The following is a 15342-nucleotide window of genomic DNA, read 5'->3' on the forward strand; positions in this document are numbered from 1 at the left end:
TATAGTCATAATAAAAGTACATCTGCGCAATTTTAACTTAGCTAACTTGTTTGTATCACCAGAATACAAATGTTTTGTTTGGCAAAAAATAAGCCTTTAACTGGTGCAATAAAGTAGAACTCGACACGAGCGTTGGTGCATTTGTGTTTTGCGGAAAAGTCTGTTTGTTGTTGTTTGTATTTCTGAATGTAAACGGCGATTCGAATCATGAAAAGACATAAAAAGGGTGGTAAGTGCTAACACACTTCAGTTAAAATCGACTTTAACGTAATAATAAGACAGAGCGTTGAAACGTTCATGCTGTGCAGTTTGTGGTTAAGATGTAAATGAATGAATGAATGTAACTTTTTTTATCCTCGCGTGGCCGGAAAACGACAGTGGTTATAACGCGGGTGTTTTGTTTTATACACCTCGTGCCAGCTTAGACGTGTAACTTTGTGGATGTTTAATTTCGGGGAATTTTTTCATTCTTTCTATGTGACTGATAATTTGGACAACTTATTAGTGACCACTGAGTTGAAGCAATTGTCGTTAAGTGTCTTGCCCAAGGACACATAAGCCCACAACGGTAGCAGTGAAGAGCCTTGAACCCATTACATCTGGGTTTGAGGCAAGCGCGCTAACCAACTATGATGCGGCTCGAAAAAGATTTAAAATCAAAGCAGCGGTGCTTGTGAAGAAGTGGTTCCTTAGGGTATCTGCTAACCCCTAAATACTAACCCCTATAACTACTAAACCCTAACTAATGCCTCACTACCGCCCTCTTACACTTTATACCAACATTCTGTGAAGTAACAAAGTATTCTGCACTATAGTGTCCTAATTTTTTATCAAATCAAGTATGTGTAATTAATTTCAGAGCCTACGGACTCTCATGATCGTGGCCACCATCATAGACATCATAAATCGGATCGCAGAAAGGAAGCAATTGATGAGAAATATGTTTCAACAAGAAAAAGATCTCCACAATCTTCAAGTTCAAGGTATTTTAGTGAATTATGTGGTTTTGTTTAATGTGGCTAATTAGTAGTAACAAAATAATAATTTAGTGGGTGATTATTTTGCGAAGATTTTTTTTGGCTAACAATTTAGACAACCCATATCACCAGGGTAAGCCAACTGCCGTTAAGTGTCTTGCCAAGGCACATATTTAGCAAAAAAATAGGATCAAAATAATAGCAGTGTCATGCTTAAAATAAAAGCAGTGTCAGTTATCAATTTTGTTATAAAAATGATTTTAAATAATTTTAGTGTGGTAAGAGAAGATGTGGGAGGGAAGAAAAGGAAAAGGAAGAGCTCTTCATATTCATCATCCAGCTCTTTCGAGTCCCCTGCTTCACGCCACAAAATGAAGAAGCAACGTTATAAAAGTCCCTCTCCAAAAGGCAAAACAAAACCAAAGAAGGTATGTCTTTTAGGAATGTGCCGAAGTTGTAAAAGCTTAGATTCGCCGAGCTTTAACCAAATTCCGACCAAGCACTAAACTGCTATAACGTCATTAAGGATAAAAGCATAGAAAACAAATGTTTTTTTTTAGTTCAAAAGTGTCATTAATCAAATCATACAGAAACATTTGGTTTGCAATTAAAGAGATGGCTCGTTTCGTTATTTCCAATATTCTTTTCGTAATTGCCAATGACGGGCTTGGCACATTCCTAATGCCTGTATATATAGGTGGCTTTTTAGAATGCAGGACAGATAGAAATAGTTAGACATGCATTCCAGTGAAATACAATTAACTTATTGGTTTAAATGTTTACTGACTAATGCAGCTCAGAAAATTCTGGGGTTGGCCTGCCCATTAAGTCACCCCAGATTATGCGCCGTATGCCTGTATGCTCAGTTCATGGAATTTTGGCATTTAGCAAGGAAACTGCATTAGTTATGTCCAACAGTGTGTATCACAATGTAAGTTTTATTTAAAATATTAAAACATTTGCTACAGGACCATGAACGGGGCAGAAGCCGTGAGAAAAAGTCGCGAAAATCTAAAGATAATGAAAAGATACACGAATCTCACGATTTACATAGATCACAAAGTTCTGCCTCAAGTAAAAATGTGTATCATGAATCACATGAGCAACATAAGTATAAAGATGACCGATCGCGAAGTGGGAAACCGACTAATGAACCTAAACAGTAAGTGATATATTATAACATAAATCAGCATGCAAAGCATACAATATATAGTGTAAAGTGTGGCATGCCTTATGGTAGTGGTACACTATGTATGACATTAAATCCATTGTTCTTACCTTCGTGAAAGCGGTAGGCGCTAACATCCGGGGAGGTCTATGCGCTAGCACACACAGGGTGACTGGGTAATGGGTTAAGTCTGATGAAAGCTCAGATTCCATTGGGTGTCACACTGCAGTCCGCACTGGTGTAGAATAGAATGCTTAACATGGTAGCTTGCCTGCTTGCATTTTTTCTGTTCAATGTGGGTGAGGCACGTCATAGTTCCCAGGATTTTAGGCCAGGACTTGCCCCTTACCCCAAAGCAAGCCTGCTTGCAATATTGTTGCATTTAGTTTAACCAAAAAAGCAATATCAAAAATCTGACAAAAATCTTAGGTTCCATAGAGTGTCAAACAGCCATACAAGTCTAAGTATGAGATCTTGTACTGCGAAAATTGTGAATAGCTTATTAAACCTGTAGAATAGAATGTCTAACGCAGTAGTTTTTCTGTATGAAATAACATTGCATTTAATTTACCAGAAAAGCAATTTCAAAAGTAGCTCACTCCGATTCCGTGAAGAAGTCCCAGTGGAGGCAGGAGAGCGAGTATGAGTCCTCCACTGACGAATGGAGCAGCGGGAAAAAGCCGGAGAAGAAGCATAAAGAGGAGAAGACACACAAGAAGCACAAAAAGGAAGTAATCCAGGATCCTCCAAGAGAGAAACAGAAAAAGAAGAGCAAAGAGCAAGAGGTTGAGAGGACCTTAAAGTCACGGCAACCTTTAAAGCATGAAATGTAACTAGATTTATTTTTGTGTATGAATATGATTAAATTATCCTATTTTGGCAACTGCATGTTGCAGTTCATTCAGCAAGGTGAAGTTTTTCTATTAAGATTATTTCTAAAAATTAAAAAAAAATATTATTTATGTTTTTGTATGTGAATATGATTAAACTATCCTATTTTGGCAACTGCATATTGCAGTTTGTTCAGCAAGGTAAAGTTTTTCCATTACCGTTTTTTCTAAAAAAAAAAGTTTTTTATAGTTTTTTTTAATTTTTATTTTACATAGAGATGAGAGGACATCTTCTTCAAGGGATGGGAGGAGACATGAGGAAGATTATGATAGAACTCATGCTAGAGAGTCAAAAGAAAAATATGAAAGGTTTGTATGGCTGGTTCCTAAATTAAACATGAAAAATTCTAAAAAACAGTAACCTACAAAATGCAAAGTTACATATGTGGTTACTCGTAAGCAGCTCAAGGTGTATAAAGCAGAATGCTTATTTTATAGATTTTGTCTTTGCATATCATGCAAGAATAAATAAGTTAAATTCATTTACTCGTCACACAAGACCAATGGCAAGAATTTTTTTGGTGATACCCCAAAACAATTTTTTTAGGTTGTTTTTCATATATGAATATGACAGAATGCACATTAAAGCAAAGAAAGTTAGGTTCATTTACCAATCACACTTTCACTAGTCACAAAATACCGATTTTTTTCAATTTTTTATTATTAATTTTCCAGATATGAAGATGACAGTTGTAGTGATGGAGGTGGAAAGAAGAAAAATAAATTAAAAAAGAGGAAAAAGCAAAAGATTGAGGAGGAAAAACCAAGAAATGTTTCTCGGAAGAGAAGTCGACAGAGATCGGAGGTTAGCGGAATTAAAACTATACTTTTTTACTGATTATTAAACCGGATGTGTGCAAGCTGTAGCCTGCGGGCCGAATTCGACCCATAAAGAAAAGTTGTGTGGCCTGCGAAGTCTGTAGCCTTAGGGCCGAATCCGGCCCATAAAGAAAAGTTGTGTGGCCTGCGAAGTCTGCTGTTGGCAGCCAATGGAGACCTGCAAAGGAAAGTCAAACGACCTGCGAAGCCAGCTGCATATTTTTCATTGAATTTATTTGATTTTAATAAGTTTATATAGTCGTTTTTCAAAAAAATTGATCTGAAAAACAAACTTTAAATTGGGATTTTTTGTGCCACGTTCTGAAAATCTTCAATATGTGAATCGTCATGCAGGAAAGAAGTCCTGAGATGACAAAGAGCAAGAAAGTGAAGAAACATCATCATCATGATGAGGATTATACATCCGGAAGCGAAATGGAGAGCACGGGATCAAGAAGAAAGGATGTTCGGGTCGCAAGGTAGGATTAACTGTAAACCTTTCCCTGGGAACCAGTAAAATTTTTGTTTCAAAAATAATCTTCAGGTCTCACTGATACCTGCTGTCTAATTTTGTTTTTCCGCTCTTTTAAAGTTAATTTTGACACAAACGCCCCACTTTTCGCCCCAAAATTAATACAGTAGGTATCAGCAAGGCCTAAGGAACTCTTTGAAACGACACTGTCACCGCTTACCAAATAGGACCTTACCAAATAAAATATATTCTCAGTTTGTCTTTTATAATAAAGCATAAGTTTTTCACTTCGATTATTTTTTTGCAGAAATTTTATAAATTTTTCCTGTCACATTTTTTAAACATCTTTTCTTTTTAGTTTTTTCCTTTTTTTCATCCTATTTTTTATCCCTTTTTTCTCTTCAGGGTGGATGCAGAGTGGAAGACAGTGGATGACATCGCTGATAATCATCAACAACACCACAAGTCCGAGAGAAGCTACTCCTCCCAGAAGACTCGGAGTTACCCTGAAGTCCAACATCCAAGGGAAGATCGCCCACCGCGATATGAAGCTGCGAAACATCCTTCCCAAGAGAGGTGAGGAATTTAAACTTTAAATTATAAAATATATATATTTGGGGGGGAAGACAGGACACCTTTGCGTTCTACTTTATTTCTCATATTTTTATTTATTTCTTGTATTTTTAGGATTGATTATCCTCCTCATCCTAAAGCCAGGATGGAGAGGACGCCAGAGCAGAGAGTAGAGCGTGCTCCGGATCGTAGGGAGAGAAGTCCTGAGCGGAGGAGAGAGCCAACTCCAGAGGTAAGAAGAGAAAGAAGTCCGAAGCACAGAAGAGATCAAACTCCAGAGATGAGGAGAGAAAGAAGTCTGGAGCGAAGACCAGATGATCGGCAGAAGTTTAAGATGAGAGAAGATAAAAGTGTGGAGAGAAGGAGACATGAAGAGGAGTTTTATAAACCTCGGGATGCAGAGAGGAGTTCGGAGTATCCTCGTCCCCGGGATCGGAAGGTGGAAAAATATGAAATACGGGAGAAAATCCCACCTAGTGGTCGGTATGACGAGAGGAAGTCGGATCGGAAGTTCGACGGAAGTCAGGAGAGAATTCCGGAAAAAATCCGAGAAAGTCCGAGATTTTATGAGAAACAAGCGGCTCCGAGATATCCAGATAAACAGTTTGAGGGAAGAGATATGAGGTTTAATGATCGGAGGTATGAGGATGTGGGAAGATCAAGAAGGCAGGACTTTCCTCCGGAGGGTGTGCAGAGGACTCAGAAGATCATCAAAGTCGACAGAGAAGTTCTAGTGAGGGATCATCGCGGAAGAGAGGAAGTGAGAGCAAAAGAAAGGAAGATACTTGATCCGAGAGGTGGGAGATCGGATTTCCCGCCTCAGAGGACAGCTTCTTGGGACTCGGATCGAGAGAGGAAGATGAGACCAAGGTCCTCCCAGGATTATGAGGAACCGCAGAGGATTTCATCATGGGTGGATGGGAGAGACGGAGCAAAATTACGGATCGAGGCGAGGGATAGTTTTGGACGTGAAAAGTGGACACCGGAGGTCAGTAGACATCGAGTCGAAGATCGAAAAGTGGAGGTGGGATTTTTTTTCTTTTTTTATTAATATTTCAAGTTTGATTGCATGGGATGGTGTTTAAGTTTAGTAAATGTTAAATATTAAGTCAGTTGTGAAAAACTAAAAATGGGATTTTTGCCATAAAATTATGTTTTAAAAACTATTTTTAAAATTGTTTTTTTTCCTTTAAAAACTTTTTTTTAATTGTTTTTTTTTCCTTTAAAAACTATTTTATCTAGGTTGATTTTGGAAGAGGGAGACCAGAGAGGAGCGTTCCTCGAGAGCGGGGTCAGTTTCCCAGCGATCGAACTCCTCCTCCTGCCTCCCGCTTCACCAGGGAGGTACGGCAGAGTGGGGAGCCTCGGAGCAGAGATCTTGGACTGGAGGTCACCATCCATGATGGAGGAGGAAGATCGAGTATCACTCATGAGAGCAGGTAGGAGGGGTGGAGGACTATTTATTAAAAGGATCAGAGATTGGATTACTCGCTAGTTAGAAAAACATAGAAAAACAAAATTTGATTTTTTTTATAGTTTAGAAACTAGAAACGATTAAATTTAAGTGGCACTTTTTCCTACGAGAAGTTTCTCTGCCAATTTTTTCTTCTTCAAGAAATAACCACCCAAACTGCTAATTGTACTGCCAGAGTGTTCTCTCTTTATAGTTTTCCCTAGTTTTTACATAAATTGTTTTACAGCAGTAAGTCACGTGCATCACCGCCACGTCATGTATCATATGATTCATCACGAGGGAAGAGGATGTACGATTCATCCAAGGAGCGAGCCTCGCATCCCAACATCCATAGGGAGCGTAGTAACTCGGAAACTAGAAGGTACGATCATTATGTTTAGTTACCTTCATAGTCATCAAAAAAATAACTCAAAAAAATAAAAATTAAAAAAAAAAATAAAAATCTGAACAATTATTATGGAGGGTGCAATATACTTTGGCTCAGCTCACTTGTATAGATATAGACATGTTTGTGTGGAACGGTGTAAATGCTGTTTTAGATTGTAACTGGATGCTGAAACATATGTTGTAACAAGTAGTTAAAGAGAAAACTGCTCAAAGGCTTTAAAACCTTATCCCTTTTTAACTCATATATGTAAAGTCATGCATTACTCTTTTAGTGTAACTTACATTAACGGCTAACGCAATTACATAATGTTTTATTGCGAGTGTAAACTAAGAGGGCGAATGAACACGAGACGCAATATTTAAACGGCAAATAAATATAGAAAAAAGGCATTTGTGTACGTTTCGGCGCACACACACTTAGGTGTTGAAGAAAAGATGAAAAAGTATTATTTATTACATTTTACCCAGACCTGACAAACAAGGTCGTCGAGATGATTACTCGTCATCGCATGCTCACTTGAGGGCACATGAGAGCACTCGACAGAGCGTGAACGAACTAATTGATCGAACACGCCACCATAGTCGGAGCATTGACACAAAAAGTCAACCTTCTCCCAGGTAACTAAGTGATGTTATGTTTTACGGTTCGATGCTTAATGCAATACTAATACTGTTTGGCGTGTGTCCTTGGACAAGTCACTTAACGACAATTGTTTTAATCCAGTGGTCACTAATGGGTTGTTCAGATTATAAGCCATATCAAAACAAAAATCATACACAAAGTTGGAAAGTGTGAAACATACTTATAATTTCTAACTTTAAAACATCATTTTATAAAAATAAACTTTTAACATAAAATCATTATTTTATAAAAGTTAACTTTTGATTTAAAAACATCATTTTATGAAAAAAATCTTTTTGCACAGCTCACACAAAGATGATGTGAATAAATCCAAACGTTCGATTCATGAGCGTGAACATTCATCTGCATCACGGTCACCACGCCGATCACGTCATGGTCATCATTCATCTCATAATTCAAATGATCGTGAAAAATTGGAACGAAAATCTTCACGGACAAAAAGTAGCCGAGGTATTTTTTTGTTTTTTTACAAATTTTTATAAATTCATTTTTTTCTTTATTGTCCGTTACAATATATAGTAGGTTGGGGTAAACTAAGATGGTGTTTTATAGTACGTTCAGGTGTTAACATGTTTTTTATATTTAACCATATTCTCACGACTCTAAAAGAACGTTATTAATTGTTAAAACTTGATAGGAAAGTATGGGATATTATGTTCTATTCATAGTTCTGTTTTAAAAAAATCCAAATCTGTTCAAAATTTAGTGAAAAACATGTCATATTATCCAAATATTCTGATCGTGTTTTAAACAATTAACAACAATCTATGGTAGTTATGAGGATACGGTTTTATAATTCTTTGAATGTTCTTCGTTTACTACAAAATGGGACGAGAAAAAAGAATAAAAGGTGTCCCATCTTCCCCACCCTACTATATTTGCATTAACATCTTGTATGTGAAATAAGATTCCAGACGCTCAGGAAGTGAGGCGCGTGGAAAGAGCAAAGAAGAGAAAAAGAGTGAGAGCAAAGGAGAAAAAGTGAAACCAAGTAAAGGTATTTCCATTTCCTAATTTATTTTTGCTTAAAATAACTTGACTGAAATATATTACTTACTAACTGTGAAATGAATATGTTTGTTTAAACCTTATATTTTAATCTGTATTATAATAATTCAGAATTTAAAAATAGTTACTGTTTATTTTATTGTTAAATATATATATATACTGTACAATTTACAAAAACTGGAAAAAAAGTGTTTAATTCAAATGCTTAGGTGCGAAAAGTGTAATTTTAATAATTATTTAGAAAACTTTAATCTGAGAACATTTTTTTTTAGTTTACCTAATGAATATTATGTATTCTAATGGGCTGTCAAATTTTTTTGCGTGCATATATTTACATACTGCCTGGCAGTTTGGGTAGAAATTGTCACAAAAACAGCAAAAATTTTTGTATTTAAAAAAGGTCCTGTTTTTTGTTAAATATATAATGTACAAAATTTGCAAAAACTTTGGAGCGAAAAGTCTCAAATTAAATTCATAAATGAAATTTTGAAATACTCATAAACTGTGTTTACCTAATCTTAATTTTTTTAACAATATAATGTCTGACAGTTTACTAAAAAAATCCTGCAAAAAGCGGCAAAAATATTACTTTATTTTGCAAAACTAATAAACGAATATAACTGTCAGTCATTTGCTTTTGTGCGGAAAATGTTGAATTAAATTCAAAGTTGAAATATTAAATTACTTAATTTAATGACTACAGCTTAACCCTGCAGTTTAAATTAAATTAATTTTCATGTTCTTAATTCAAGTGTTATTTTCAATGAAGGAATGATTGTAAATGAATGTAATTTGATTATCTTCGCGTGGCTGGAAAACGAGAGTCGTTATGACACGAGTGTTATATTTCATACACCTTGCGTCAACGTTTTTTTAACCAAGTCAAATATTTTTTTCATTAAATCAAATTTTATTGTTCCAGCTGCTGATGTTCTTGAAGTTGATTGGCCGAGCTTGTCACCTGACAAGGAAATCAATGAACCGGAACCTGATTCGATTTTAAATCGTTTTACACCAGGTGAGTAAAAGGTTGAAAATTTGTTGAAAAAGGCCGGTATTTCGAGCCAAAATTGAAATAATTTCACACCATTGTATGTATATAAACATAAAATGATCTAAAATTATAAGTTTGCATATATACTACAATACGTTTGTACATATACATACAACAGTATAAATATATATATATTTATATATACTGTCGATGCCAGCCATATTGTATTTTGAAAGATATTTTTTGATATATATTCTTAATAACCGACTTTTTGATGTCTTTTTTGATGACCTTTATCAGAGTATACTGTTTAGTGTTTTGTCTTAAGGATTAATTAGTTTTAACAGCATACCATAATAAAGGGTCACCTGAAAAGAACGTCAAAGCATCAGCCATTAGGAAATTTATTTTAAACTTATTTTAATTTTGACCAGAAATATAAGGTCACAATTAAAACAAAAGAAATTAAGGTCTTTCAAGGTCACAATTAAAACAATTGCCTAAAAAGCATACCTATTTTTATTTATGTTTAACTATGGTAGAAAGAAAAACATGCATATCAATTAAACAAAAAATGTTATTTACCTTATGGTTAAAAATAGTTAGACAACTTCTAAATTAACCCCCAGATAACATTGCTATGAAAGCTATAAATACCTCAAAGTGTAAAAAATAAAAACTACAAAATAATTCCGAAAACTAAAAAAAGTTGTGGTTTATGATTCATATTAGAAATATTTTTGTGCTGATATCACTGACTTTAACAGGTAACGTGCTTCTAAATATGGGAGTGTCTACAAAGCTACTACCAGCACACTTGCTGGAGAAAGTATCAAACTTATGCGGCAAGAACAATAATATATCAGGTAATATTCTGTAGAATGTACTAACTACTATATGAAGTATACATAGGTTTCATGTTTTTTTTGTTTTTTGGGGCTTTCTTTGTTTGTATAGACACCTAACAGCAGAGTATAAGTGTTAAATTACACTTTTAAATATATGTATAATAGCCTAGTAGGTGGGGTAAGATGGCCCATATTTTCATTCTCTTTTATCATCCCATTTGGTGGTAAACAAAGAATATTTACAGAAATATATAACCGTATCTTCACAACTCTAAACAAGCGTTCGTAGTTGTTTAAAAAATTAAAAAGATATTATGTTCTAATGGTGTCCACCTTACCCTACAATACTAGATACCAAATACTGTACCCTATTGATACTATAACCCCACAAAACACCCTTTACCTCACCAGCAGACAGCAGACCCCTCGTGACCACTCATGGGTTAGGTGCACTCAACCGGAACGAGTCGTTACGTCATACGGCGTGGCATTCAGTGTTCAAAGCACGCCCGTCACGCGTAACTACTTACGACGACCTTAAATTCCGTGTCCGTGTTCTGCATCGCACTGAGGTAACTTAAACACGTATTTAAACTATTTTTAAACCTAAAAAACGTATTTTTTATTTTTTGTTTATAAAAAAAAAAATAATAAAAATTTCTGAAAAATAATTTTAACAGTTTATAAAAAAAATTTGAAAAATGTTTTTAACTTAAATTCGTATATTTTCAACCCCCCAAAAAATAACCCCAAAAAGCTTTTAATGTGCACGTTTTATACGAAACGTTTTACTCGTTTATTGTATGCTGTATAAATGTTACTGAGAAACAGGTTTGTTTCGCATGAACACACATGAATGAGCCAACTAACTCAATGTCACTCAACCGGTATTTCCTTTACGTTGCGTGGTGTGGCCGACTTATTTTAACCGTTTGAATTTCCTTTATTTTTCACCACACATAAGGAGTTCTGTAACGGTTCTTGTGTATTGAGAACTGCCTTTCCAGTATGGCGTCATTTCCCTTCGTTTTAAACTATTTTTGGTTAAAAGGTAATTTTAATAACTAACAGGCCATCAACTTTTGTTAACCGTCAGACTATAAGACTATAACCGCTATTATGGTATAACGCAACAAAATTAACCTCTTTTTTACTGTTACCTTTACTTAATTGAAAAAATATCATGCGTAATTTCCCTTACTTTTGAAATGCCTTTTGGTTAAAGTTTTAATTTCCATAACAGTTGGTAACTCAAAAAAAACGTCTTTTTTTGTTTGTAGCTTTACTTATACGCAAAAAACTTATGTTAGCGTTTATTTTACTGTCCCGTTTTAGACGGTATTACTAAAAGACACGCGCAGAACTAAGTGTTATAGTAGGGTGAGGAAGATGGGACACCTTTTCAATCTATTTTCTCCTCCAATTTGGTACTAAACAAACATTCAACGATGTTTTATAAAACTTTATCCTCACGTCTCCCATAGACCGTTGTTAATTGTTTAAAACACGATTGGGAGATTTGGTTATTATGTGTGAAAGGTGTCCCATCTTCCCCCACTCTACTATATAATAAGTTTTTTTCTCGCATGTCTATATCACTCAGCAGTAGGGGCACTTTAACCTAATCTTGTTTTAACAATTAACAATATCTACTAGAAACTTGGCCTAAACATTTTTAAATTTTGTCTAGTCTGGTATATATTTGATTGCTATATTTTTTTACTTTTATATTTTCTTTACAGTTCCCCCCACCCCCAACTACACCGCCGACAATCATAAACACAAAGTCGTATGCTGCTTCTATCAAACACTTCGTCAGTAAAATTAAGCCGCTTGAGGTGCAGTGACGTCATAGTTACGTCATCGACGTCATGACGTCATACTTATGTCATCGACGTCATGACGTCATACTTATGTCATCGACATCGTAACGTCATACTTATGAAATCGACACCGTAACGTCATAGTTACGTCATTGACGCACTGACGTTGCGGTTACGCCATTCTTCGCGTCTCGGCCATTTTCGAATCATATCAAAGTCCAGTGACGTCACACTTTGTTACGTCACCTTGTATTAAGTGTTAGCTTTATAATTGGCAAAATTTGCTCCATGTGACGTCATTGAAACATACGTCACAATGCGATGATTTTTTTACGAAAATTATTACAAAATGAAAATCATGGAAAGTTCTCACAAATTTTATTGGGGAATTGTGTATATGCGCTTAAATAGTTAATTTCCACAGAAAAGTTATAAAATATGCAGAAATATATAGTACTGTGGCTGTGGGGTAAGATGGATACCATTAACACATAGTATTTCATATTTCCGAATCGTGTTTTGAACAATTAACAACGCCTTCATATATAGTTGTGACGGTACGTTTATACAGTTCTGTAAATGTTCTTTGTTTACTAATAAATGAGACGATAAAAGAGAATTAAAATATAGGACCATCTTACCCCAATCTTCTATATAATATTAGTGAAAGTTCAATATATTACTTTAGTCATTTTAAAAGAGTTAAATTTTTACCATATAGTAAAGTGGAGGAACATGGGACACCTTTAGCACATATTATCCAAATATCCTGATCGTGTTTTAAACAATTAACAACGCTTTATGGGAAGCGTAAGGATACAGTTTAACAATTCTTTGAATGTTCTTTGTTTCCTACCAAATGGGACGAGAAAATAGAATGAAAAGGTGTCCCATCTTCCCGAGCCTGCTGAGCTACTTACTAAAAAGTACACGTAGACAACTTTCCGAAATGCGTTCAAGTTATATATACAACTAAGTAAAAAAAGTCTATAGTAGTTTTCCACCAAGAAAGCCCAACATTGCAGCCATCAAGGAAAGGAATGCTCCGGCCCAACACATCCCAAAGCAGTAGTAGTAAGAGAGAAAGGAAGAAGCTTGAACAGCTTGCGCTGTGACGCCGGTGTATGTGGCAACTCCAGCCAATGCAAAAATGCCTGTTGATTATTTGGTTGTGTGAGTTTAATTGAAGTTATAGCAGAGGTAAGACAGACTATACTGCCTTTTAAATGGAGGTTTAATAGTATAGGCCTATTTTAAGATGTATTTCGATTTAATACGTCGCTCGAGCCATTTTATATAGTCTTTGTTTAATACCAAATGGGATGGGAAAACGGAGTGAAAAGGTATCTCATCTTCCCCCACCCTAGCCTACTATATTGACACATCCTGCACCCACAAAGTAACATACATGGGAACTCGTAAGCTGACACAAGGTATATGTGAACCGTGTTATAACAACTGTCGTTTTCCGGCCACGCAAGATGGGCAAGGATAAAGTGAGTTACGTTTACATACATACATGATACATCCTTGTTAGATTTTGTTATGATTTTAACTGCATTATATAATGGCCATTCATACAGTAAAGCAGACATGCTATCTAGCTAGAGAAATACAAACATTTGTCACCTGAAACTAACACGCTTGCGGATCCACTAGAGAACATGTTTCGATCAGAAGAACAACAACCGCCAATGATTAATAAAACCAACCCGAAAATTCCCGTCACAGTTGCCAAGCACAAGAGAGAGAAAACGGCCAGAATGGAAGCGGGTCTGTTCTCTGAAAAAAAAACGATTTTACTTAAATAAACAACATATTTAAGATATTTTACAATAATATAGCGTTTTTGGTGTTTTAATTGATACTGTTACGCAGATTCTGTAATAGGCTGATTTGTTCCATGCACATCAGCTCGTAAAAAGTACGGTATATATATAGTAGGGTGGGGGAAAATGAGACACATTTTCACTTTATTTTTTCGTCCAATTTGATTTTAAACAAAAAAATATTCTAAGAAATTCAAAACCATATATTCACGACTCCCATAGACAGTTGATAATTGTTTAAAACTTGATCAGGATATTAAGGTATTATGTTTTTAAGGTGTCCTGTCTTTCCCTATCCTACTATATACACAGTAGGTTAGATAAGATGGCCTGTTATCCTTTATCATTGGTTTGGTAGTAAACAAAGAATATTTACAGAAAATATACCACATCCTCGTAACTCTAAAAAGCATAATTGTTAAGAAATAGGAAACAAGGGATACTATGTGCTAACGGTATCCATCTTAGCCCACAGTACTATATATTTTCTGCATATTTTAAAATGTTTCTTTGGAATTTAACTATTAAAGCATAATTTTGATTTTCACTGGTAATGCCTAAGCATAATGTAATTCCATAGGATAACCTTGGCGTAATATTGAAATAATAACTTACGAATAATCACTCTGCAGGTACCGCTGATGCACACCAAAAGCGGTCCCTCTGAACCTGTTACCCCGAGGACATTAGTACTCAACCATCCGGGCGCAAAAGTTGCCACTATAATATCAGCGCATCCTAAAATACTTAAAAGTATTGCTGCACTTGCTGAAGCATTCATTTTATTTATTCAAAATCCTAAAGATGCAGTTATAGACACTAAAAAACAACTTTACAAGTTGAATGTATGAACAACTATAGCCTACTCGGTGTAGAAACAGTCATATAACTCCTGACTCACGTTTAACTGGCCCCGCCCACTTGTTTGGTGTCTGGACCATTTTTTCTTTGTCTCTCCCAAAAAAAGCTTTTAGCTTAAAGAGTCCGGCCCACGGTTCTCATGGTTGCGCAGTTTTTCTTTCATAGTGCCAGCGAGTGACGCAACAATAGGCGAACTTTTTGGCACTTTTTAAAACGTTTTTTTTGGCCAAACTAAATATTTTTTTCATAAAAAAAATACCACAGATAGTAGGCTATTTATTAAGTGTAAATTTCATTTAAAACCAACTTGTATGAGCGTGGTCCAGACTCTTTAAGAAGATTTTTTTAGTCAGTGGGCGTGAACAAGCATATCTTTCAATACGCTTAGCTATTACTAGTGTGATTTAAGTACAATTTAAGTTACCACAAATCATATTACTATTGAACGCCTATTCTAATCGTAACATTGTTTGTTAAAAAAACTATTAAACGAGTTTTATAACAAAAATGCAACCACTAACCTAATGTTATCTTCGCATACAGGTGTCTAATTTGACTATGTCTAAACGTGTAACG

At 35.3% G+C, this 15342-nt stretch overlaps 2 protein-coding genes across 4 annotated transcripts; one reads left to right on the forward strand and one right to left on the reverse strand.

The window, feature by feature from the left end:
- The first annotated feature begins 27 nt into the window (after positions 1-27).
- On the forward strand, positions 28-13064 carry LOC100186678 (serine/arginine repetitive matrix protein 1-like). 3 transcript variants are annotated; one of them, XM_009860687.3, is made up of 19 exons: positions 28-229; positions 860-983; positions 1252-1405; positions 1946-2139; positions 2720-2974; positions 3252-3344; positions 3711-3840; positions 4209-4333; positions 4732-4902; positions 5014-5923; positions 6142-6338; positions 6600-6734; positions 7229-7378; positions 7687-7853; positions 8311-8400; positions 9334-9429; positions 10173-10271; positions 10665-10825; positions 11996-13064. In XM_009860687.3, exons 1-19 carry the CDS (start codon positions 208-210, stop codon positions 12098-12100), a joined length of 3378 nt encoding a protein of 1125 aa, XP_009858989.1. In that variant the 5' UTR covers positions 28-207; the 3' UTR covers positions 12101-13064. The 3 variants fall into 3 exon arrangements, with proteins under 3 accessions (XP_009858989.1, XP_002119653.2, XP_018668179.1); XM_002119617.5 differs by having other exon boundaries at positions 10668-10825; XM_018812634.2 differs by having other exon boundaries at positions 6603-6734.
- LOC100180441 lies at positions 12438-14800 on the reverse strand. Its single transcript, XM_002120451.5, has 3 exons — positions 14521-14800; positions 13706-13858; positions 12438-13230 (listed from the first exon to the last, which is right to left on the reverse strand). Exons 1-3 carry the CDS (start codon positions 14684-14686, stop codon positions 13064-13066), a joined length of 486 nt encoding a protein of 161 aa, XP_002120487.1. The 5' UTR covers positions 14687-14800; the 3' UTR covers positions 12438-13063.
- Positions 14801-15342: the final 542 nt, after the last annotated feature.

This window comes from Ciona intestinalis, chromosome 7 (assembly GCF_000224145.3).
Source record: "Ciona intestinalis chromosome 7, KH, whole genome shotgun sequence".
Taxonomy (NCBI): Eukaryota; Metazoa; Chordata; class Ascidiacea; order Phlebobranchia; family Cionidae; genus Ciona; species Ciona intestinalis.